This window comes from Labeo rohita, chromosome 16, assembly GCF_022985175.1.
Source record: "Labeo rohita strain BAU-BD-2019 chromosome 16, IGBB_LRoh.1.0, whole genome shotgun sequence".
Lineage (NCBI taxonomy): Eukaryota > Metazoa > Chordata > Actinopteri > Cypriniformes > Cyprinidae > Labeo > Labeo rohita.
In genome coordinates, this window is record NC_066884.1 from 6058963 (window position 1) to 6083086 (window position 24124).

Consider the following 24124-nt stretch of genomic DNA (forward strand, 5'->3'; position numbering starts at 1 on the left):
TTCTGACTTCCTCTAGGTACGGTCAGACTGAACTTAAAGAATGTGAAATTATTTTGGACGAATATGGGCAGCAGGATATGATCAGGGTTGTCACTGCACCTGTTGTTTGAGGAAGCACCAGTCCTGGCTCACTTTGTGCCCTTGGTAAGATAAGGAGGAAATAATTTTAATAACTTCTCTAAGATGTGTTTCTGTGGAGATAAAGTTTTAAAGTAATTCATGTTCACTGACCAACCTAAAAACAAGAAAATTGCATCTGAACTTCTATGCCAGTAATCATCTCAGTTTCTATATACATTTTGAAACACACACACTCACACCAAATATATAAAAAGTTATTTGAAAAATGCAAGAAATTTCATAACTGAATAATTAATAATTTGTTAATACATTTAAAAATGTCATTTATTAAAAATTACCTTTTTTATTTTATATAAAAAATTATACGTATACAAAATTGATGCAGTTAAACAGTAATTACTCAAAATCAATAAATATACATTTTTAAATAATCATGCACTGGTAATTATTATTATTATTATTATTATTATTATTATTATTAATTATAATATACTATTTATCAGGTATTTCACACAAAAAATAATTCATTTTAAAGTCTATGTACTATTATTACTAATAATTTATATTTTATACAGCAAATTAAATGCTGTATTTTAGCTGAAATAGTATTAATTAAATAAAATGTAAATATTAGGTGAAACACTTTAAAAATATATTTAAAATGATCAGTTTTTATTTTATATAAAAATTATGTTCACAAAATTGATGCAGTTAAACTTAAACTCATTGAATATACATTTTAAATAATCATGCAATGATTTATACAATAATAATATTTTAATTATTATTATTACAAAAAATAATTAAATTCACTATGTACTATTATTACTAATAATTTATATTTTATACAGCAATTTAAATGAATGACTTAACTAACAAAAGCTAAAACTATTAAAAATAATTTGTGTTAATTAAAATAAATCGTAAATCAAATATATTCGGCAAAATGCTAAAAAAACTAATAAAATGAAAAAACACATAAAAAATATAAAAACTCAAAATAAAATAAAATTACAATGAAAACTGAAAATATAAAACTACATCATTTAATTTATTTTATTGTCGTATTAAATGTATTATTTATTATTTAATTATTATGAATTATTTATTTTTATAAAAAAAAAAGTCCTATCCATATTATATAGCAAACAAATTTTCTAACAGTTTTTAACTTTAATTAAAACAATTAAAAATAATTTGTTAGCTGAAATATAGTAGAAATAAAATATAAATATTAGGTGAAACACTTAAAAAAAAGTAATAAAAATGACAAAAGCACATATCAAAAATATGAAAATATTTAATAAAATTGAATATGTAATAAAATGTAATAAAATATTTCATAAAATTAAAATGAAAACTGAAAATATAAAACGTCAATTTTATTCACTTTATTATAATATTAAATGTATTATTTAATTATCATTATTTATTTTTATAGAAAGATATTTATTTATTCACTTATTTCTAACAACAATATATTGCTAATTAAATTAATCAGCTGTATTGTTACCATTGTTCTGTATATTGTATATTCTGTATATAATAACTAATTTTATATAATACTCAGTAATATAAATATAATAAATCAGTAATGTTATGCGGCATTAAAAAATATATATATATCTACAGTTTTACAGGCTTTGGGTGAAATCAGACATCAAAACATATGTACATAATGTACAATAATAAGATAAAAAACCATTCCCTACTTTTGTGACAGTCTGAAATGGAAAAAGTAAAACCTGATATTATTTATCATTCTAATCAGATAACAAATAATTAACAAACTGCTAATAACGCCCAAGACTCATGCACACCAACATAATTAATACTCACAAGTTACAACACTTATATCACTCCCAGACTGTACATGCAAATCAACTAAAGATTACAGAGACATAAAATATGTGGTTTGAGCTGTGGAAAGTCCTTGTATAAACCAACGGTACAATGAGCGCCCAGCACACAAACGGTAGAAAGGAACATGTTGGAAAGGAAGGAAGTGCATGATTATGTGTGATTGGGCTGCCAGTACCTCCTCCTGGTCCAACATGTAGAGCTGATTTCCACTGATCACACACAGACGAGGATTCCAGTCGGGTTGCTCGTAGGAGGGAGCAGCAGCGAAGGAGGGCTGTTGTCGGTAGGAGGGGGGGACAGCATACCTCGCATCTGGGACAGGAGGAGGAGGAGAAGAGGAGAGGAAAGGGTAAGGGACTGCATGTCAGGAACAAAATGCAAGACAGAACTATGCTGTTATCCCAACTACTGTAGTTCAAAGTCCGTAAGCAGATTTAAGCCGGACTTACAACATTTGACCAGTATGTGGCGCTGTTACCAAACATTCATCCACAATGTTTCAAGAACCTGTACCTCCTAATTCGCTTTGAATAAAAGTGTCTTCCATAATGGATAAATGGAAGTTTAATTTGATTACGCAAAAGCTTTGCCACATTATGATTACAAAAATTCTAGTCTGGCATAAAGTGAAATTCATTGATGCACTACCGGAAAATGGTTTGTATTTTCTAATATTTTAAATTGCACTTTAATCGTGATCACGACTTCTGATATTGGCCTGCTGGTTGGTTAACTAGTTAGTTAAGTTACTTTGTTTTGGATTTTTTTATAATTTTATTATATTTTTTATTTAGTTTATTTGTCAAGCTTTCATGCTTTGGGTCATCAGATGACAACAGGAAAATGGGTTGAAGTTTCAAAAATATTTTAAATTGCATTTTAATTAGGATGACGATTTCTGATATGTTCTGATATATTCTGATATTTTATTTTATTTATCAAACTTTCATGCTTATGTTATTTTATTTTATGTTATTTTTTATTTTATTTTGTTTTATTTTATTTTTTGAAAATTTTCACGCTTTAAGTTATCAGATTTTATTTTAAATGTTTGTTAAATTAAATGTAATTTTACTTTGGGCTGTCAGATTTTATTTTATTATTTTATTTTATTTTATTTTTTGAAAATTTTCATGCTTTAGGTTATCAGATTTTATCAGATTTTATTTAATTTTAAATTTAATATTGAATAATTTTATTTTATTATTTTATTTGTCAAGCTTTTATGCTTTGGGTTGTCAGTTTTTATTTTATTATTTTATTTTATTTTATTTTGTATTTGTCAAGCTTTCAAGCTTTGGGTTATCAGATTTTATTTTATTTTATTTTATTTTATTTTATTTTATTTTATTTTATTTTATTTTATTTGTCAAGCTTTCATGCTTTGTGTTGTCAGATTTTATTTTATTATTATTTTTTTAATTAAATAAAATGTAATTTTATTTTATTTTATTTTATTTTATTTTATTTTATTTCATTTGTCAAGCTTTTATGCTTGGGTTGTCACATTTTATTTTATTATTTTATTTTATTTTATTTTATTTTTCAAACTTTCATGCTTTGGGGTGTCAGATTTTTTTATTTTGTTATTTTATTTTATTTGTCAAGCTTTTATGCTTTGGGTTGTCAGAGTATATTTAATTAAATTATTTAATTTTATCTTATCTTATCTTATCTTATCTTATCTTATTTTATTTGCCAATTTTTCATGCTTTGGGTTGTCAGACTTTATTTAATTTTAAATTTATTATTGTATTTTACTTTATTTTATTTGTCAGTCTTTCAGGCTTTGGGTTGTCAGATTTTATTTTATTTTATTTTTATTATTATTATTTTATTATTCAAGCTTTTGTGCTTTGGGTTGACCGATGTCTAAACACTCCAATCAGACATTTTCTCATAAACTTCTCTTAAAATATATTTTCATGCCCAGTGTTTTACTTCATTTTCTTAACCTGGCAACCTTTTCACAAATGCACTATGCACAAATGTCTGTTTTCACATTTGAGAGAAGCTTGATAAAGTTTGACCAATTTTCATAATGTAGTGAGTGTGTTAATATATCAAATAAATGTTTTCTATTTTAATATATTTTTAGAATATATTTTTCAAAACAGAATCAAATGTGTCAAATTTTCAGAATCAAATGTGTCCTTACTGAATAGACATTCATTTCTTTAAAAAAAGAAAGCAAAAAACATGACTCATATATCAGTCAGTAAAAAGGGCTGTAAGTGTGCCAAAATTAACATCAGGGTCAAATCAGATGGTCAAATTGAAATTCACCCTCTCCCCAGTCAGCGTGCCAGATTTTGCAACTTTTTGCCATATGGTTCTATGAGCTGTCATAGACTCCCAGCCAAAAACAGTCACAAAAACCCAACAGACACAATATGTACCTAAGAACCTTTGGTGCATGGCCTCAAATAAACACAGCAAACACAGCCTTTTCCAGACATAAACAATACATTCAAGCTATTGTTCTACATTTCTACCCAACATTGCAGCTTCCAGACAGTCTTAAACAGTCTTTCTCCTCAGACTGTAAACGCATAACTCACGTGCAGACTTTGATATTGATGGCACTGTGCTTTCATCAGGTTTTAAATCGAGCTGTAAAGCTGTCACACGTTGGGCTCTGGCCCTGTCAGCCAAGGCGAGAGCAATAAAGCGATTACTGTGGCCTTTGACTTTTTTTTACTTCATCCCTGTTCTTCTATAAAAATCACGACTGGACGAGCCTCCTACTCTTGCGCTCCAAAAACTACAGCTCAGAGTCCATATTCTGCCCCGGTGTCCTCTCGTTCCATGAGCTCCTACCCTCTGAACCTCCAGCCAATCAGAAACAGCCTTGACAGATGGTGGCGGCATCAGAGGGATGCTGGACCGGCACAGGACGCTTCTGTCCAGACTCACACACACATTTGTCAGATTTCCTCCAAGCACTCGAGAACAACAGGGAAAGGCTCTTACAAAACAGATCACTGGACTTAAGCAGCCGTATGTTTGCTAGAATTTATGCGCAGACAAGTGGACTTTTCTTTTGTCTGCTTTCCATTTGCAGGAAAATGTACTCAGCAAATGGAGTCCAGTTGCTGTCAAATAAACTTGTGCACCAGTGAAATCCTTCAAAAGATGACTTTTACTTTGAAGCATTTACTCTCACACACTATTATTATTTCAGTGTTAGTTTAGTAAATTATTTTAGTAAATTATAATAGTACAGTGGCAACTGTACTTACATTTACAATTACAATGACATTTATGTATTTATGCATTTTTTTTTTTTTTTTTTAGTGTTAGTTATTTCAGTACAAGTTAAAGTAAATTTAAAAAATTAAAAATAGTACAGTGGCAACTAATTGAAATAACACTACATTTACAATTACAATAACATTTATTTATTATTGTTTGTTAGTTAGTTTGTTTGTTTGTTTGTTTTTTTCCAGTGTTAGTTATTTCAGTACAAGTTAAAGTAAATTTAAAAAAATAAAAATTGTACAGTGGCAACTAATTGAAATAACATTACATTTACAATTACAATAACATTTATTTATTTATTTATTTCAGTGTTTTTTATTTCAGTGTTAGTTATTTCAGTAAAAATTACATTACATTTTTATGTATTTATGTATTTATTTTTTATTTCAGTGTTAGTTATTTCAGTACAAGTTAAAGTAAATTTAAAAAAAATAAACAAAAATAGTACAGTGTCAACTAACTGAAATAACATTACATTTACAATTACAATAACATTTATTTATGTATTTATTTATTTCAGTGTTAGTTATTTCAGTAATTTAATGTAAATTTAAAAAACAATTAATTGTACAACAACAACTATACGAAATTGTATTACATTTACAAATAAATTTATATTTATTTATTTATTTACTTTCCGTTATTTTATTACTTTTATTTCAGTGTTTTTTATTTCATTACAAGTTAAAGTAAATTAAAAAAAAATAAAAATTGTACAGTGGCAACTAGATGAAATTGCATTACATTTACAAATACATTTACATTTATTTATTTACTTTCCGTTTTTTTTTCAGTGTTAGTTATTTCAGTACAAGTTAATGCAAATTTCAGTGTTAGTTATTTCAGTACAACTTAATGTAAATTAAATTGTACAGTGGCAACTTGATAAAATTCCATAATATTTACAAATACATGTACATTATTTATTTATTTACAGTTTTTTTTTAATTATTATTTTCATTTCAAGTGTTAGTTATTTCAGTACAAGTTAAAGTTAATTTAAAAATTTAAAAAAATGGTACAGTGGCAGCTAGCTGAAATTACATTATATTTACAATAACATTTATTTATTTACTTATTCACTTGTTTTTATTTCTGTGTATTAGCATATTGGAATGATTTCTGAATGATCATGTGAGACTGAACACTGAAAATTCAGCTTTGCAACCAGAACTAAATTACGTTTTAAAATTTTAAGACAGAAAACAGTAATTTTAAATTTTTATAATATTTTGCAATAATACCGTTTTTACTGTAATTTTGATCAAATAAATACAGCCTTGCTGCGCAGAAGAAAAACAATTAACCCTTAAATAAAATCTGATCCAAAAAGCACATTATAACCCTACCCCCACAAAAGAAGTCTGTTTGTTTCAACATATGAGACTAAGTAATGACAGAATTTCCATTTTAAGATGAACTGTTTCTTCAACATGACAGCAGGCCACAAAGTGACTCAAACAAACACTGCAAACACAGTACTGCGCCGCTGCTCTGAGCCGTATCCCCACCGCTGGGCCATGCAACACGCTCACTACAGCGCGCTGGGCTCCCCGCTTGACAGTAAGCCAGCTGAAATCTTTTCTGCCATGGAAATAGCTTGTCACATCCAGCTCTGTCCTGACAAGAAGTCCTGGAGAGCTGGAAGAGCTGCCCAGCGCTGCCCTGTTCAGCAGCACTCTCCGCCACATAAAAAATAACAACTAAACACTTCACAGAGATAGAATATGAAATGATTTAGTTGCAGGGAATACGTGAAGTGACTTTATGCCAATTTAACACAAGGTACGATATGTTAGTGTTTATCCAAAGCAATCCACCTTATTCTTCAACGTGGAAGTAAGCCTATGAGCGAGACTTCCAGTTCATTAGCCGCTACAGAGAAATCATGAGAAGAATTACAACGTGCAGTAAACGATAAAACTGTTTGCACTACAAACCAATGTGTTCATAATTAAGATAATAGATAAAAAAATATGGTAAGACACACCAATTTGTAATATCAAGCAGCAAAACAAGCTCAGACCCATCAAATTTACAAAGCTCTTATACCTGCTCTTAAGGGAAAAATAAGGTGGATAAAGCTAAAGAGAACATACTGTACTTACATACTATCACATATTATTGTTTATTTACCACTGTAGCATTTACATACAGTTAAAGTCAAAAGTTTACATACGCCTTGCAGAATCTGCAAAAAGGTTAACTATTTTACCATACGAAATGCAAGTTATTGATTATTTAGTTCTGACCTGAGTAATATATTTCACAGGAAATATGTTTACATATAGTCCACAAGAGAAACAACTGAGAGACAACTGAGGGACTCATATGCAACTATTACAGAAGGTTCAAATGCTCACTGATGCTCCACAGGGCAAAACGATGCATTAAGAGCCGGAGGTGAAAACTTTTTAACCTAATGAAGATGTGTATTTTTCTTATTTTGTGTAAATATCATATTTTTGTTTCATTTAGTACTGCCCTACAGAAACTACAGAAGATACTTACATGTTACCCAAAAGACAAAATAAGTTCAATTTACCTCGATCTTCAAATTCCAAAAGTTTTCACCCCAGCTCTTAATGCATTGTATTTCCTTCTGGAGCATCAGTGAGTGTTTGAACCTTCTGTAATAGGTGCATATGAGTCGCTCAGTTTTCCTCATTGTGAAAAGATGGATCTCAAAATCATACAGTCATTGTTGGAAAGGGTTCAAATACACAAAAATGCTGAAAAACCAAAGAACTTGTGGGACCTGAAAGATTTTTTTGAAGAACAGCGGGCAGTTTAACTGTTACAACTATCACTAAACAAACAAACAAACAAACAAACAAACAAAAAACAAAAACACAGCTGTGGATCATTCAGGTAACAACAGAGTACTAAGAATTAAGTGTATGTAAACTTTTGAACAGGGTTATTTTTATAAATTCAACTATTATTTTTTCTTGTGGACTATATGTAAACATTTTATGTGAAATATCTTATTCAGGTCAGTACTAACTAAAAAATAACATGTATTTTGTATGAACCCTCTTTTTTTGGTAAAATAATTAACATTTTGCAGATTCAGCAAGGTGTATGAAAACTTTGACTTTGAACTGTATGTCTGTCAGGACAGGCTAAGACACTAAATATGTACTGAATATAGAGGACTAGGAGTGACACGAAAATAAAATATATGAATCAAGTTATTTTTCAGTCACTTGCTCACCAATGGATCCTCTACAGTGAATGGGTGCCGTCACAATGATAAACACATCACAATTCTATTCCATCAGTTAACATCTTGTAAAGCAAAAAATGGCATGTTTTTTCAAGAAACAAATCCTTCATTACGACATTTTTAACTTCAAACCTTTGCTTTCAGTTCCAGTCCTCCATTCATAGCCATGCTTTCTCTAGTGAAAATGTCATTTTGTCTGAATCAGGACAGAAATATGTACAGATCAAGCACTGTTAAGAAGCAAAAACAGTCCAAAATAGTTCTAAACCAGTGGATTTTGATGTGAGAGGACAACAGGACATGGGCATTTTCACTGGAGGAAGCGGTATTATGGAATACAGACCAGAAGCGATGGTTTGAAGTTAAAACCTCTTAATGATACATTTGTTTCTTACAAACACGCAGCTTTTCACTTCAAAAGATGTTAACTGATGGATTGGAGTGGTGTAGATTACTTGTGGATTATTGTAATGCTTTTATCAGCTGTTTGGACTCTCATTCTAACGGCACCCATTCACAATCCATTGGTAAGCGACTGATGCAATGCTAAATTTCTGTTCAAATGTGTTCTGATGAACAAACAAGCTCATCTACATCTTCGTTGGCCTGAGGGTGAGTAAACATTCAGCTAATTTAGATTTTTGGGTGAACTATTCCTGGTTAATGATTTCTGAACAACCCATTTCTGAATGAACAAGGAAGGAGGCTTTGGGTTGTAAAAGCTGTTCTTCAAATGCATCTGTTTCAACACATGCACCAGTTATCATCCTAAGCGGCCTCTGACATCTCAGACACAAACGCTGCAGGCGCCTCTTCATGTTCTCCATCACAAACGCTGGGTGTCATTGGCTAGCACACTTCTGAGAGGGTGTTACTATTCATTCGCGGGCTGCGGGTGCTGATGTGTGCCGCGCACATGAGGATCAGGCCACGGATGGGTCAGTCTCACATTGTCATTATGCAGTCCAACAGGAGAAGCACTGATTATTCACATCGCTGCGCTCCAAACAGTGCTAAAAATAAATTGCACGGTATCTCCCGATGCTCCAGGCTAGTAGTGCATAGAAAAGAGAGTAGATGCAAGTTTCACAATCATATCTGTGTTGCATTAGCAGATGTCAATAGGCTGTTATAGAGTAGGATGAAAGGCCGTGCTTTGATGCATGAACAAAAGCATTTCTGCGTTCATGCACCGTGATGGACATGTGACCTTACAACATAATGGACCTTAAAAGGCAGGAATGTGTCATCCAGCAGTAGCAGGAACCAAATGTTATTTCTCAGAGGATGCACTTATATAGCTTTGGAGATTTACTTATCAGCTATGTTTTTCCTAAAACCCATTTGGCGAAATGAAAATGGATACGAATAGGCAATATTTGACATACGGTTCACATTAAGATTGCTGACAGAAAATCTGAGCAAACAAAAAGCCAGCAAACATGCCAATCAAAAATCTCAGCCAATCAAAATCCAGCAAACACGAACATGCAAAATGATTGACAGGTTGAGAATGTTTCTGCTTGGCTAGCCTTTACAATGGATAAAACACATCTTCTGTGGTTTAAAGAGTCCAAGGTTTTCACTGAGAGGTCAAGGTTTAGCTAGTTACCAAGGGTCAGTTAGCCCTTTCTGCTAGATGTCATAACTACACCATCCTGAAGGCAGAAAACATTTCTCTGCATGGAGGGAAATTTAAAAGTAGCTTGTATTCTAGTGAATTAAATATTTTGCTAATATATTTCACAAATATTTCATAATTTATTAATAAAAGTGTAATTTTGATTTTTCTAATATGTTGTAATATTATTATTATTATTATTATTATTATTATTATTATTATATTTTTGTTAATAATAATAAATAATAATAATAAAGGTTTGTATGGCTGAAAAAGACTACCAAAAATGTTGTGATTTTATAACAATGTAAATATAAAACAATATTAGTAATAATAATTAATTAGCATGAATACATTAATAATAATAATGTTTGCTCTTGTTATTAATAAAAGTTGTGATTTTATATCAATGCCAATGTAAAATAACATTAGTCATAATAAGTAATTAGTAGGTATTATGAATAATAATAATAATAATAATAATAATAATAAATGTTTTTTTGTTGTTGTTATTATTAAATAAAAATGTTAAACAAAAGAAATAAATACTGTAAAATGTGTGATTTTATAATGTCAGTATAAAATAATAATAGTAATAATAATTAATTAATTAGTTAGAATTATAATGTTGTTGTTGTTATTAATATTAAATAAAATATTAAAAAAATAAATATAAATTGTAAAATTTGTAATTTCAATGTCAATATAAAATAATTAGTAATAACTAATTAGTACGTATTATGAATAATAATAATAATAATAATAATAATAATAATAATAATGTTATTATTAAATAAAAAATATTAAATAAAAAAATATAGCTTGTAAAAAAGGAAAACGTTATTATATTTATTTATTTATTTTTTACATAAATGTAAAATTACAATACTGATATTCATGGCTGACTTAATGTCTTAATTTTTAAGCACTAAACAATCAAGCTTTTATTTTGGTGGAAAACCGTAGGGAGAACACAGCTGTTCATAAACGCTTCTCATTACAAGTTTGGAAAGATGGTTGGCGCATGGTGCAATAAGCCATACTGTGATATCGGCTCTATTTCAGTTAAAGCCAGACCAACATTTTTTCCTACTGCTTTTGACGTCACAGTTGAGATGACTGGCTCAAAAACTGCAATAGTTGCCTTTAGCAAAGATGGCAGATCTCATGTCATTTGAGGTGTCCTGTGCCAATCAAGCAAACCTCTATTGGGATGGAAAGGAACAGACATCGTTCTCCTTTAATTCAGTTAACTTTTGGGATTACACTTGCATAGAGACATGGACTAAAAGCCACAAAACCCATTTTGATTTCCAAATACATTGCTTTTTCAGTTTTCTAATCTCATTGCACTCTAGGAGAAACAACTGAGATATTAAAAGAGATTCAAGCGTGGTCCTCCATTGCTAATTCCCACCGCACACCGGAGTTATGAAAAGCAAGGCCGTACTCATGCTGTCCTGATCGATATCTGGAAGCTCCTGAAGCAGCGTTCGCATCTACCTGCTCGTCTCCTCGCCGCATCCTCCACACGGCGTCACTGTAGCTGCACTTTACAGCTCCCGCCCCCCAAATCTACATACAGGAAACAAGGTTACTGCCCAAGAGATGTCACTTCCGAAACACCCACTCTCTCTCTCTCTCTCTCTCGTTCCCTCGCTCGTTCTCACCCACACACCCCCAGCTTATTGCCATGACAACCGGGAAAAGAATAGAATATAAGTGAGTGTTAAAGAGACAGATGATCAGAGAGAGAGGGGGAACGAGAGAGGTATGGAAGACGAGGATAGAACTGGACGAAAAAGAGAGAGGGAGGCAGAGAGAAAGAGTGCTAAAATGTGTGGGAGAGAGAGAAACAAGCGAGAGACGGAGAGGAGGGAGAAAAAACAGAGATGGGAAAGAGAGCGAAAAGAGAAAGAGAGAGAAAAAACGAGGGGTTTCGAGAGAAACGGAGGGAACGAGGACACTTTTTTGGGAAAAGAGAGACCATTTCTTGTTCCCATAGCAACCTAGCCATCCATGAAATACTCTATTTCTCTTTCGCTCTCGCTTCTCTCTTTCTCTCTCTCCGTCCGCTATGTATAGCTCATAGTATGTATATGACAGCAGGGATCTGATAAGTGAATGAGACGATGTGGAAATCAGAGGATGAATTAGTGGCAATGATGGTTTTATGAGCTCAGTTTTGATGAAAACAAGCAAGTAAAGTTACTAATTTAGAGCTATTGAGAATTAAACTGAAGTGGCACTGAAGTGAAGTAACCTGATATTTAATATAAGGAAGCAGACTGAAAATAAAAATACTAATAAAAATTGGTGTAGTTTTCAGCAAAATGTCACTTCTACTTTGGCGCACAACATATTGGAGTTTTTACTATTTTATTTAAAAAAATAATACACATTTAATTAATAAATAATAAATATAATATATAATACAGATAATATACTACACATATTCTATTTACGATACTATATTTGCTACATAAATATTGAAAATGTATTTACTAATATATTATTAAAAAAAAAAAAAAAAAAATATATATATATATATATATATATATATATATATATATATATATATATATATATATATATATATATATATATATATATATATATATATATATATATATATAGTTATTTTATTGAATGGTGTATTAGTAAATAAGTTTTCTTTTTTTTTACTTTTTTTATATATAATTTTAATTTTATATTTTTTAATTTGAATTCAAAAATTATATTTAGAACATTATTTTTTAAATAATTACTATATTATACATACATTATATATAATATTTATTAATAATGACAAGCAAGTAAAGTTACTCGTAAATCAGAGCTATTAAGAATTTAACTGAAGTGGCACTGAAGTGAAGTAAACCGAAATTTAATATAAGCAGACTTAGAACAAAAAACAAAAAAACAAAAAAAAAAAAACCTGGTGAAGTGTTTTAGCAACATGTCACTTCTACTTTGAAAAACATATTTACTAATATATCGTTCAAAAATAATATATATTATTATCATTATTATTTTTGAAGGGTATATTAGTAAATAAGTTTTCAATTGACATTTTTTTATATAATTTTATATTTTTAATTTGAATTCAAATAAAAAATAATGTATATATACTAAATAATGTATATAAATAATGTATATAATACATATATAGCATTGTTATTGTTATATACTGTTTTTCAAATGGTATATTAAAAAAATAACCTTTCAAAAAAATTTTTTTTTAATAATTACTATATTATACATATATCATATAGTATATTTGGTCCCACTTTATATTAGGTGGCCTTAACTACTATGTACTTACATTTAAAATAATAATTTGATATAATGCACTTATTGTGTATGTACATGTTTTTACATTGTACATTGTAAAATACCTGCATGTAATTACATTTGTAATTAATTTTTGTAATTACATTTATAGTTACACAGTTAACCCACCCTTAAACCTACCCACACCACCAAACCTGTCCCTAAGGCCACCTAATATAAAGTGGGACTGAATATTTATTAATTTTTTATTAATTAAAATATATAAAAAAATAATAAAATCTTAATATTGTAATAATAATCTATAATAATAATAATAATATTGTTGAGAATTATGTCTCTTGAATAAGAAATGTATTCCACAAATGAGGGAATAAACAGGCATAATTGCACATTACTCAAAATTAATGATGTAATTATGCAAAATGTGACTAATAAAATTGACCTGATTTGTGACTGGGTTGAATTTTTGATGAATTTCTGAATTGCAATTCAGTACAATCTCTTATATCATTCCGATTTAAATTCTGATTCAACATTCTGTTGCATGTGGCCAATTAAATTCATATTCACATGCAAATAGTGTGGTAAGCCGCATCTTAAACTCTGAATTTGGCCATATTTTGTCATATATAGCAGTCTTATTCATAATCATAATCACAATTTCTACAGTGCTATTGGTAACTTGCAACTTTTGCTTATGTATGATGGTAAATTCATATTGCTAAGTGTCAATATGAGCCCAAAATAGCCACATCAACCAATGCAATGAATGAAAGCATCACTGAATCAACATTTATTATATATTATATCAATTTATTAATTGCGATTTGAGTAAGTAAATCAGCAATTATGAGTATTGTCATAATCATGCAGCCCTTTATCAGACAAAAAAGGATAAGCTAAAAAATAGATCCAACTTTCTAACAAACTCACTGGCAGCCTCCTTTCATGTGTCTTCCTCTCACAGCCCCCCTCCACCTTTAAACCATCTGTCTGTCTCTCTCCCTCTCTCTCTCTCCCTCTCTCTTTTGGAAGCTCATAAAAAATTAAAGTGAGACAGCATTCACAAACAGTGAGACAAATAATACTAGATACTACAAAACACTTAAAAGAAAATTGATGATGGTGCTCATGTCTGAAGGAAAAACTAAATCATTTTTCTTAATTACAGAATAGCCATAGTACTCTTACTATTTCTGCAGTATAGTATGTAGTCTGCACACAGTGTGCAAATTTTTATATGGTGCTGTTCAAAAATGTGAGGTCTGTACATTTTTTAAATGTTCACTCATTAAGGCTGTATCTAACGGTCATATTTCAAACAGTAATAGATAAAAAAAAAAAACAGTAATATTTTGAAATATTACAATTTAAAATAATTGTTTTCTATTTGAATGCATTTTAAAATGTAATTTATTCCTGTGATGCAAAGCTGATATTCAGCATCATTACTCCAGTCTTCAGTGTCACATGATATTTCAGAAATCATTCCAATATGCTGATTTGCTACTCCTAAAATAAATAAATAAATACATACATAAAGAAGTAAATAAATAAATAAATAATCAATCAATCATATTATCAATGTTAAAAAAAAAAATGTGCTGCTTTATATTGTTTTTTTTTTTTTTTTTTTTTTTTTTTTTCAGGATTCTCTGATGAACAGAAAGTTCAAAAGATCAGTATTTACCTAAAAATATGTTTTAGTAACATTGTAAATGACTTTACTGTTACTTTTGGTCATCTGAATGCATCCTTGCTCAATAAAAGTATTTTTTCGTTTTTAAAAAATCATTTTACAGACAGAAAATGTGAAAATAAAACCACACTTTTTCCACAATTTTTAGTGCCCTTCAACAAGAATCAGACACTGATTAAAAAAAACAACTCTTTTAATATACAAAAAAGTATAATAAATATAGCTGCAAGCAACGATTACTAGGGTTCAAGCGCTTTAAGGTATTTAAGCACATACAAAAAAAGACATTATTTAGCAAGCACCTAAGCACCTGAAACTTGAAAAAGTTAGGTGGTTAACCTGAAAGTTAACCACCTAAATCGAAGATTTAAAAGTATTTTTTGGCAAATCCAGGTCATTTACCAGAAATACAGTGTTTTTTTAACGGTTATGACTGTTATAGCGCCAGCTGTGGTCCGGGCCCCTTAAAACTTTGCATGCTTGTTTAGAATCACCTGTCGCATGTGCTCACGAGGTTTTCTAAAGTTTTGAGTTTTCCTGTAGGATTTATAGGATTTTGGGTAAGTAAGTAAGTAAGTAAGTAAGTAAGTAAATAAATAAATAAATAAATAAATAAATAAATAAATAAAATTTCGTAGGTCAATGGCGGCCATGTTTTTTGAAATGTCCTTATATACAGTTGTGGCACTTTGGACCAAGACCGTGCACACTGATTTTCATGTTCAAAGGACAAATGGTTGTGCAGTTGTAGCCATTTTTGTGTTTTTTTCCCTCTAGTAGCACCACCAAGTGGCCAAGCTCCATGATTTTTCATCCTATTACTTTAGATTGGCCCCTTACATGAGTGTTCTGAGTTGGGTGAACATATCTCATTCCATTCAGGAGTTATAGGCATTTTACTGAAAGTGGCCCTGCCCCTTTCAAACTTTTTAGCATCCCTTTGCGACAGTGAGTCGAAAGTTAATTTTTTTTTTTTTAATAATTATTGATATTAATTATTCTGAACGGGCAAAAAAAACCTAGGACTAATTCACAAAAGTATGTTTTTCCAAAAAAATGTGAAATTTTCAAAAATTTCACCAGGCTCACTATTAAATCTGAGGCGTTCGTTTTGTCCAGCGTGAGTCGAGGATTCCAACAACATAAGACGCTTGAGTCTGTGATTTAGGGGTTATTCGTGATTTCATACTTTTGATCGCTTGTAGCGCCTCCCGTCAGGCCGATTGGGATGAGCCTCGGTCACATTGTAGGCGTTGTGAGTACTACCATCCCCCCAAGTTTCAAGTCTCTACTGTTTAGAATCACCTGTTGCATGTGCTCAGCAAGTTTTTTGAAGGTTTGAGTTTTCGTTTACGCTTTATAGGATTTTGAGAGAATTGTACTGCAGTGTTTTTTTCCAGATTGAGCAACCTAGAACTAGTTTGCAAAAAGCAGGTGCCACCAAGTGGCCAATATCCGCAATTTCTTTCCTCCACTGGTTTGGTTCCGATCAGGGAAAAAAACCTAGGACTAGTTCGCAAAAGTATGTTTTTCAAAAAATGTGAAATACCCAAAAATTTCGCCAATTAAAATTAGGCGTTCGTTTTGTCTGTCGTGAGCCAAGGGCTCCAACGACATAAGACGCTTGAGTCTGCGATTTGTGGTTTAGGAGTTATGAGCGTTTTCATACTTTTGATCACTGTAGCGCCCCTGTCAGGCCGATTGGGGCGAGCCTTGGTCATGTTGTAGGCATTGTAAGTACTACCATCCCTCCAACTACCCAGTTTCAAGTCTCTATGACTTACAGCTTGGCCTGCATGATCAGTTTTACGTGGAGATCGCTGATCTGTGACCTTTCCAACAATTACAATAGGGTTTCAGCACTACACGCTTGAACGCCTAATAATCCTAATACCTTATACAAATGCTCATATTTATTTTCAAGACAACAACTGAATGCCACTCCCTGAATTAACAAGATGAGGCCATGTGACAATGCAGCATACAAACGTCTCAAACGTTTAACATTGCATATTTCACACACAATTTTTTTTAAATATTTGCCAGTATACGGTGTATTCAGTAAGCTTGCGTTCTATTCTGAACACAGCCGTCCTGTCCTCCTGGATCTATTTTACATTTACCTCCTGAGAAACTGTCAAAACAAGTATGAGGTGCAGCAGCGCCTCAATGAAGTTTGCATATTTGCATTGTACCGTATTTTCCTTTCACTGGAATATTCCACATGCAAAATAAATCACTGACAGTCTGGGGCAACAATCTTTCCCATCCGCGTCTGAATAAACACATGACACAGCCATCATTCTCACGCATGTGTGCTTTCTTGCATTGCTCCTCAGTGTATTCCTTTATATGTCTTCATGCGTGTGGGTCGCTCCGCTGAGAGAAAACGGGTCGTGATTTGGGTCCTGAGAGATAAAGCGTAATTATAGTGATCCGTCCTCAATCCAGAGATAGACTGAGAACTGTGTCATTGTATTATTACCCTGAGGCCCGTCGCTAACATTCATACCTGCGCTAACATCACGGCGCAGACACGCGCAACATTTGTGCTGGCAGACGGACAGAACTTTTTGAGATGCAACAGAAGGTGGAACTGCAGAAAAAACCTGCTAGCCATTCCTGTAACACTGCTAAAATGTTATAAGCAATCAACTCTATTATTAAAATATATATGAACATTCAAAAGTGAGAAGTCTCTAAAGCTGCATTCATTTGATAAAAGCTGCAGCAATAATGTGAAATATTATTGCAATTTAAAATAAATGTTTTCTATTTGAATATGTTTTGAAATGTAATTTATTCCTGTGATGCAAAGCTGAATTTTCAGTATCATTACTCCAGTCTTCAGTGTCACATGATATTTCAGAAATCATTCTAATGTGCCCATTTACTGTTCAAGAAATATCCCACTTTTCACTATTCAATCAATTCCTAATGGATAAATTTAAGTTGCACCATACTGTTTTTCTTGATGAATTAGGATGATTTACTTAGATGGGGAGGAAATCACTAATGAGCAACCAGGAAATGCAACCATTAAGCATAAATCATTTCATTAATACAGAATAAAAATGGTAACCACAACATTTTACCACCAGCAACAAACTAAATACTTACAGTACGTTTAAAAAACATTTATAATGCAACAATGAACTACTTTTATGAAAAACCTTTTACTCATGTTAGACCAATATTTTGTGTAACACCAAATATTGCATTATAACAGCCATCAGATTCTGCTATTTAAAAAAACAACAACAACAAGAAGTAACATTTCTTATCATTATCAGTGTTGAAAACAGTGCTGTTTAATATATTTGTGGAAACCATGATACATTTTTTTATTTGAAATAGAAATGTTTTATAACATTATAAATGTCTTTACTGTCACTTTTGATCTAATGTTGATTTAATGCATCCTTGCTTAATATAAGTATTTATTTATTTCTTTTCAATTAAAATAGTAAAATAAAATAAATAATTCTTACTGACTCCAAACTTTTCAACATTAGAGTATTTGGTCAATCTTGGTCATACCTGAGGATATAAATAAAAAAAAAAAAAATAAAACAAAACAAAACAAAACAAAACAAAATAAAATAATACAAATTCTTACTGACCCCAGACTTCTAACAGTAGTGTATTTGTTCAGTCTTGGTCATATCTGAGGATATAAATAACATAAAATAAAATAATTTTTAGTAACCCCAAACTTCAGTGTATAAGTTCAATCTTGGTCATATCTGAGAATAAAATAAATAGAATAAAACATAATAAAATAAAATAAAATAATTGTTCCTGACCCCAAACTTTTAAACAGTAGTGTATTTGTTCAGTCTTGGTCATATCTGAGGATATAAATAAAATAATAAAAAATAAAATAATTTGAAATAATTCTTACTAACCCCAAACTTTTAAACAGCATTTGTTCAATCTTGGTCATTGAATACTCTTTTACACTGTAAAAAGTGACCTATCGAAGTTGTAAACAAAACGAAGACTATTAAAATATGTTTAACAACAAAATACCATTTCACTACTATACAGTATTTCTACTTATTTCAACGTTACTTGCTGTTTCCTTGTAATTATTTGTAAAAGTTACTAGTAATTTCTGAGAGAAAATGAGGGTGAGTTTCATTTTTTGGTAAACTACCCCAGAAAATAACCTGGAGTATCACTTTAAACATACAAATAACACTGCTAGCAATAGAAATATCTCAACATTTGATGAGAACCTGACCTTTGTTTTCTGTGATTACTACCCTAAAACTGACTTCTAAACTAACCGGAACTAAACTGTAAAAAAAAATTATTAATCAATTAATAAATTATACAATCTAAATAAAACAATGATTACTGGAATATATTATACAAGAGAGTTAGATTTCAGTCTTTCTACTTCAAAATGTAATTTTAATTCAGTGTGTTACTTGCCATTTCTTTGTAATCATTTGTGAAATTTACTAGCAATTTCTGAGGTCCAGTGAGGACACTATACAGCAGAGACTCAGGCACGTGCTGGCCCACTTTTCATGCAGCACAGCGTGTGTTTACCTGCCCGATCTGTGTGTCAGTGTGTGCCGGCCCGTCCCGGTCACACCTTCGGTCCCAGACAGCGATGAGCAGGTGGCCTATACAGCAGAAGCCTGGATGCTCACTGATCTACAGACCGAGGACATCGAGTACAGCAGATTATGAGCATAAAATGCGGTCCGAGAGCATGAAACACAGTTAAACCGAGTGCGAAGGGCAGAGAGGGGGGAAAAAAAAGAGGGTTTATTAGGGGATGGTGCGCGCGTGTGTGTGTGTGGAGCATGTTATTGCATATAAGTAACGTAACACAGATATCCTCTCCGGCTAAACCTAGGTCATCCCGCAAAAGGGCCGTAAGCCAGCGTGAAAATGAACCCTGAGACGTGCAGAAGACAGCTTACAGCTACATGACTCTAATGCTCTGTCAGTGGGGAGCAAACACAGGCTGATATTAAAATTCACACAACAGACTCCTTCAAACTCATTTCTAAAGCTCACCTTCAAGAGCTGCTTTCCAGCTTTATCCCACAAAGACTTCAGCAGCTCCAAGTGGGAAGAGCTTAAAGACAAAACTCAAAAATCGTACTTTGCAGGTACTTATGAAAGGGCAAACATGCAACACCTGATTTTGAACCCATAACCCTATGCTGATTGCAACACTACATCTGTGTATGTGCACTTAGGGATGTGCAAACTACATATTTTCATAATCAACTAGTCAGTGGGTTTCCTGAATGACTAATGAACTAATCTGTCTCTGTAAGCTTTATATAATTAAGCTGGTTTCTGGTTTACCTGACTGCAATCAGACGTGTTTCTTAGAAGTTGGTCATATAAGAAAGCTGGGTTTTAGAATGTAGGGTCTCAAGACTTATTTGGAAAAATGTGAGTTTTTATAAACTTTCCATGGTGTCTTAAAAACACAATAGGGTCAAAAATATGTGACACAACAGCCAAAAACAAACAAACAAACAAAATATGGAGGAACAAAGACACAACTTCTCCAAAACAGTTTTTCCTTTTAAACTGTGTAACAGCTACAACTACATCTACAAATATATATATATATATATATATATATATATAAAAAAATAAAAAAACAAACAATTAGCCCATGGTTTTGAAATCCTGGAGCCACAAATAGCGGTAAAATTAAAAACAAATTATATATATATATATATATATATGTGTGTGTGTGTGTGTGTGTGTGTGTGTGTGTGTATATATATGTATATATATATATATATATATATATATATATATATATATATATATATATATATATATATATATATATATATATTTAAAAAATATATATATATATATATAAATTTAAAATGCATTTATATATATATATATATATATATATATATATATATATATATTTATTTATTTATATATATATATATATATATATATATATATATATATATAAAATGCAATACAATTAAATAAAATAAAATAAAATAGTTTTAGTTTATTTATAAACTAAAACTAATTTATTTTTATTTATTTAATTTAATTGTATTGCATTTTTTAAATTATATATATATATATATATATATATATAAAAACATTTTATATATATGAAATATTTTTTATATAGTTAAATACACACACAATATAAATATATATATATAAAAAAAATTATATTAAACAAATTATATGTATATATAAACATATATAAATGCACACAAAATTTATATACATGTATATTTATATATTTATATATGTATGCTACCAGTCAGAAGTTTTTGAACAATAAGACTTTTTGTTTTTTAAAGAAGAAGTCGCTTCTGCTCACCAAGCCTACATTTATTTGATCCAAAGATCCAAAAAAAAACAGTACAATTTTGAAATATTTTTACTATTTAAAATAACTGTTTTCTATTTGAATATATTTTAAAATGTAATTTATTCCTGCAAATGTAAAGCTAAATTTTTAGCATCATTACTCCAGTCACATGATCCTTCAGAAATCATTCTGATATTCTGATTTTCTGCTCAAAAATACATTATTCTTATTACATTTATTAGTAGTAGTAGTAGTAGTAGTAGTAGTAGTAGTAGTAGTATGTTGAAAACAGCTGAGTAGAATTTTTTTCAGGCTTCTCTAATGAATAGAAAGTTTTTACAGCATTTATATGAAACATCTTTTATAACATTATAAATGTCTTTATGATCACTTTTGATCAATTAAAAGCATCCTTGCTAAAGAAAAGTATTAATTTCTATAATTTCTTTCCCAAAAAAATTATACTAACTTCAAGCTTTTGAATGGCATACCATTTAATGTTACAAAAGCTTTTATTTCAGATAAATGCTGAATTTTGGATCTTTTTATTCAACAAATTCAGCTTTGATCACAGGAATAAAATACATTTCAAAATATATTCAAATAGAAAGCCATTATTTTAAACAGCTAAATATTTTAGAGTTTTACTGTACTTTTTGCTGTACTTTGGATCAAATAAATGCAGGCTTGGTGAGTAGAAGAGACTTTAAAAACCCTACTGTTCAAAAACTTTTGACTGGTAGCATACACTTTTTATATAATAATATTACTTTTAAATAATACTTAATACTGCTTTTCCCACATAAATGGGTCTTTAAAATACATAGCTATTTTTATATTTTATGAAGGGGAACCATTAGATGTTCATTGGATCCAAAAAGTGTGAAAATCCCTGGACTACTCAACTAGTTTGTGAACGCAGCTTCACACGGTGCAGTTTCCACTCGAGGGAGGGATGTCATCGTGTTACATGATAAGCAAGAGCACAAGCACAACCTCAAGGGTTACTGCCACGTTGAGCTGCACTAACTGGAATAGACACATGCCCTCCACTCTAACTCACTTCAATCTCAAGCTTTGAAAGCAGGCCACTAAACAGTCATAAGCACTGCTGCCAGATGTTGTTACCATTATCTCAAACCAACTTTAATGTGCATTACAACATTTCAACCTCAATGAAAAATGACTGAAATTTTGGCCTGGTGTTGTATGGCTTCAGAAGACTTACTGACAACTTTACAGCACTCTTCTAATGGATTTAATGACCTTATAGAAGGTCAAAGCTTATTTAAAGCATGCTGATCATTGATCATTTAAATGAGGAAAAGCATCCTTGGTCGAACCGATAGACAAAGTGCTATGGAGAAACAACAGCAGGCTGAAAACATGAATGAAAGCGTGAGGAGAGAAACCTCGATATCTAATCGTTTTTACATGCACAATGAGCTCCAGTGCTTTACTCATGGATCTTACACTCATCTTATCTTTCCTAAACTCATTTAAAAGGCATCAAATTAGTCATTTTAAACAATGCATGCATTATTGAGAAACCGTTTTATAAAAACAAACTCAAACTTACTAAATCATGGTTAAAACACAAATGAACAATGCACTAAAGAATTCACTTGATCTTAGTAATACTGCAAAAAAGCTGCATGTTTGACTGAATTGTCTTTTCAAATAGAGTCTGTAAAAAAAAAAAATCCTCACGGCTACAGATTTGATTAATTCCTTAAGATAATATTCAAAGGATAATGAATGTTTCTAATATCTTTCCACTCCCAAAGCACCTGAGTGTTTTGATGAAAATATGGAAATTTGACATGAATTAGAGCCATGTGAGTCTTCTTATGAAAGAAACTCAGCTCTGTGGATACAGCGCTCCATCACTGCACTAATGTAGCCCTGTAATATTAATGTGCAATTCCCATGAGTTTTATTTATTCAGATCTCATAAGAACACACAGGATTTTAGTCTTCAAGATTAAAAGCACCCCTATTATTATCATTGATTATACTTATAGGGTTAGGGATTTGAACAAACTCTTGACACAAAGTATTAAACTTTAGTAACTCACTGCAGACATGAACTAAATAAATTATAGTGAATAAAATAAGTATTACAATACGTATTTCTTAATATGCTAACAAATATTGCTTTTTAATTTCTATGCACTGTACAAATACATTTGAATGGAAATTAAACTGTTTCTCTTCAAAATCTCTTTCATAATATTTTAATAAGTTTATTTATATTTAGTACAATTACAGCATAAACACCAATGATTTAATATTTAAGTGTTTTTATAAAATCTAATTTGACCTTTTTTTTCATTTTATTGAGAATTTGTATTTTTTATTATTATTTATTTTTTTCATCTCACAATTCTGGCTTTTTTCTCGTAATTTCTAGTTTAGGCCTCACAAATTGAACTTTTCATGCGGTCACGAGTTTACATACACTTTTTATCTAACAATTTGGACATTTTTTCCTCAGAATTGCTAGTTTATATCTCATAATTCTGAGTTTATGTGTGTCATTGCTGAATTTAAATCTCACGTTTACATCATTTATTTTGAAGTTTAAATCTCACAATTCAGACTATTTCACACATTTGCAATAAATATGATATAAACTATAAAATTGTGAGTTTGCATTTTGCAAATATGACTTTTTTCCTCACAATTGCAAGTAGCTTTTTTCTTGCAATTTCAAGTTTATATCTCACAAATTGAACTTTT

The 24124-nt window shown here is 30.7% G+C and overlaps 1 protein-coding gene across 1 annotated transcript in view; it reads right to left on the reverse strand.

The window, feature by feature from the left end:
* The window catches only part of syngap1b (synaptic Ras GTPase activating protein 1b), a 155267-nt gene that overhangs the window by 120710 nt on the left and 10433 nt on the right, over positions 1–24124 (reverse strand). The window contains exon 2 of the mRNA XM_051131245.1: positions 2120–2256. Coding sequence (XP_050987202.1) covers positions 2120–2256 — 137 coding nt within the window. The remainder of the gene's footprint in view (positions 1–2119; positions 2257–24124) is intronic.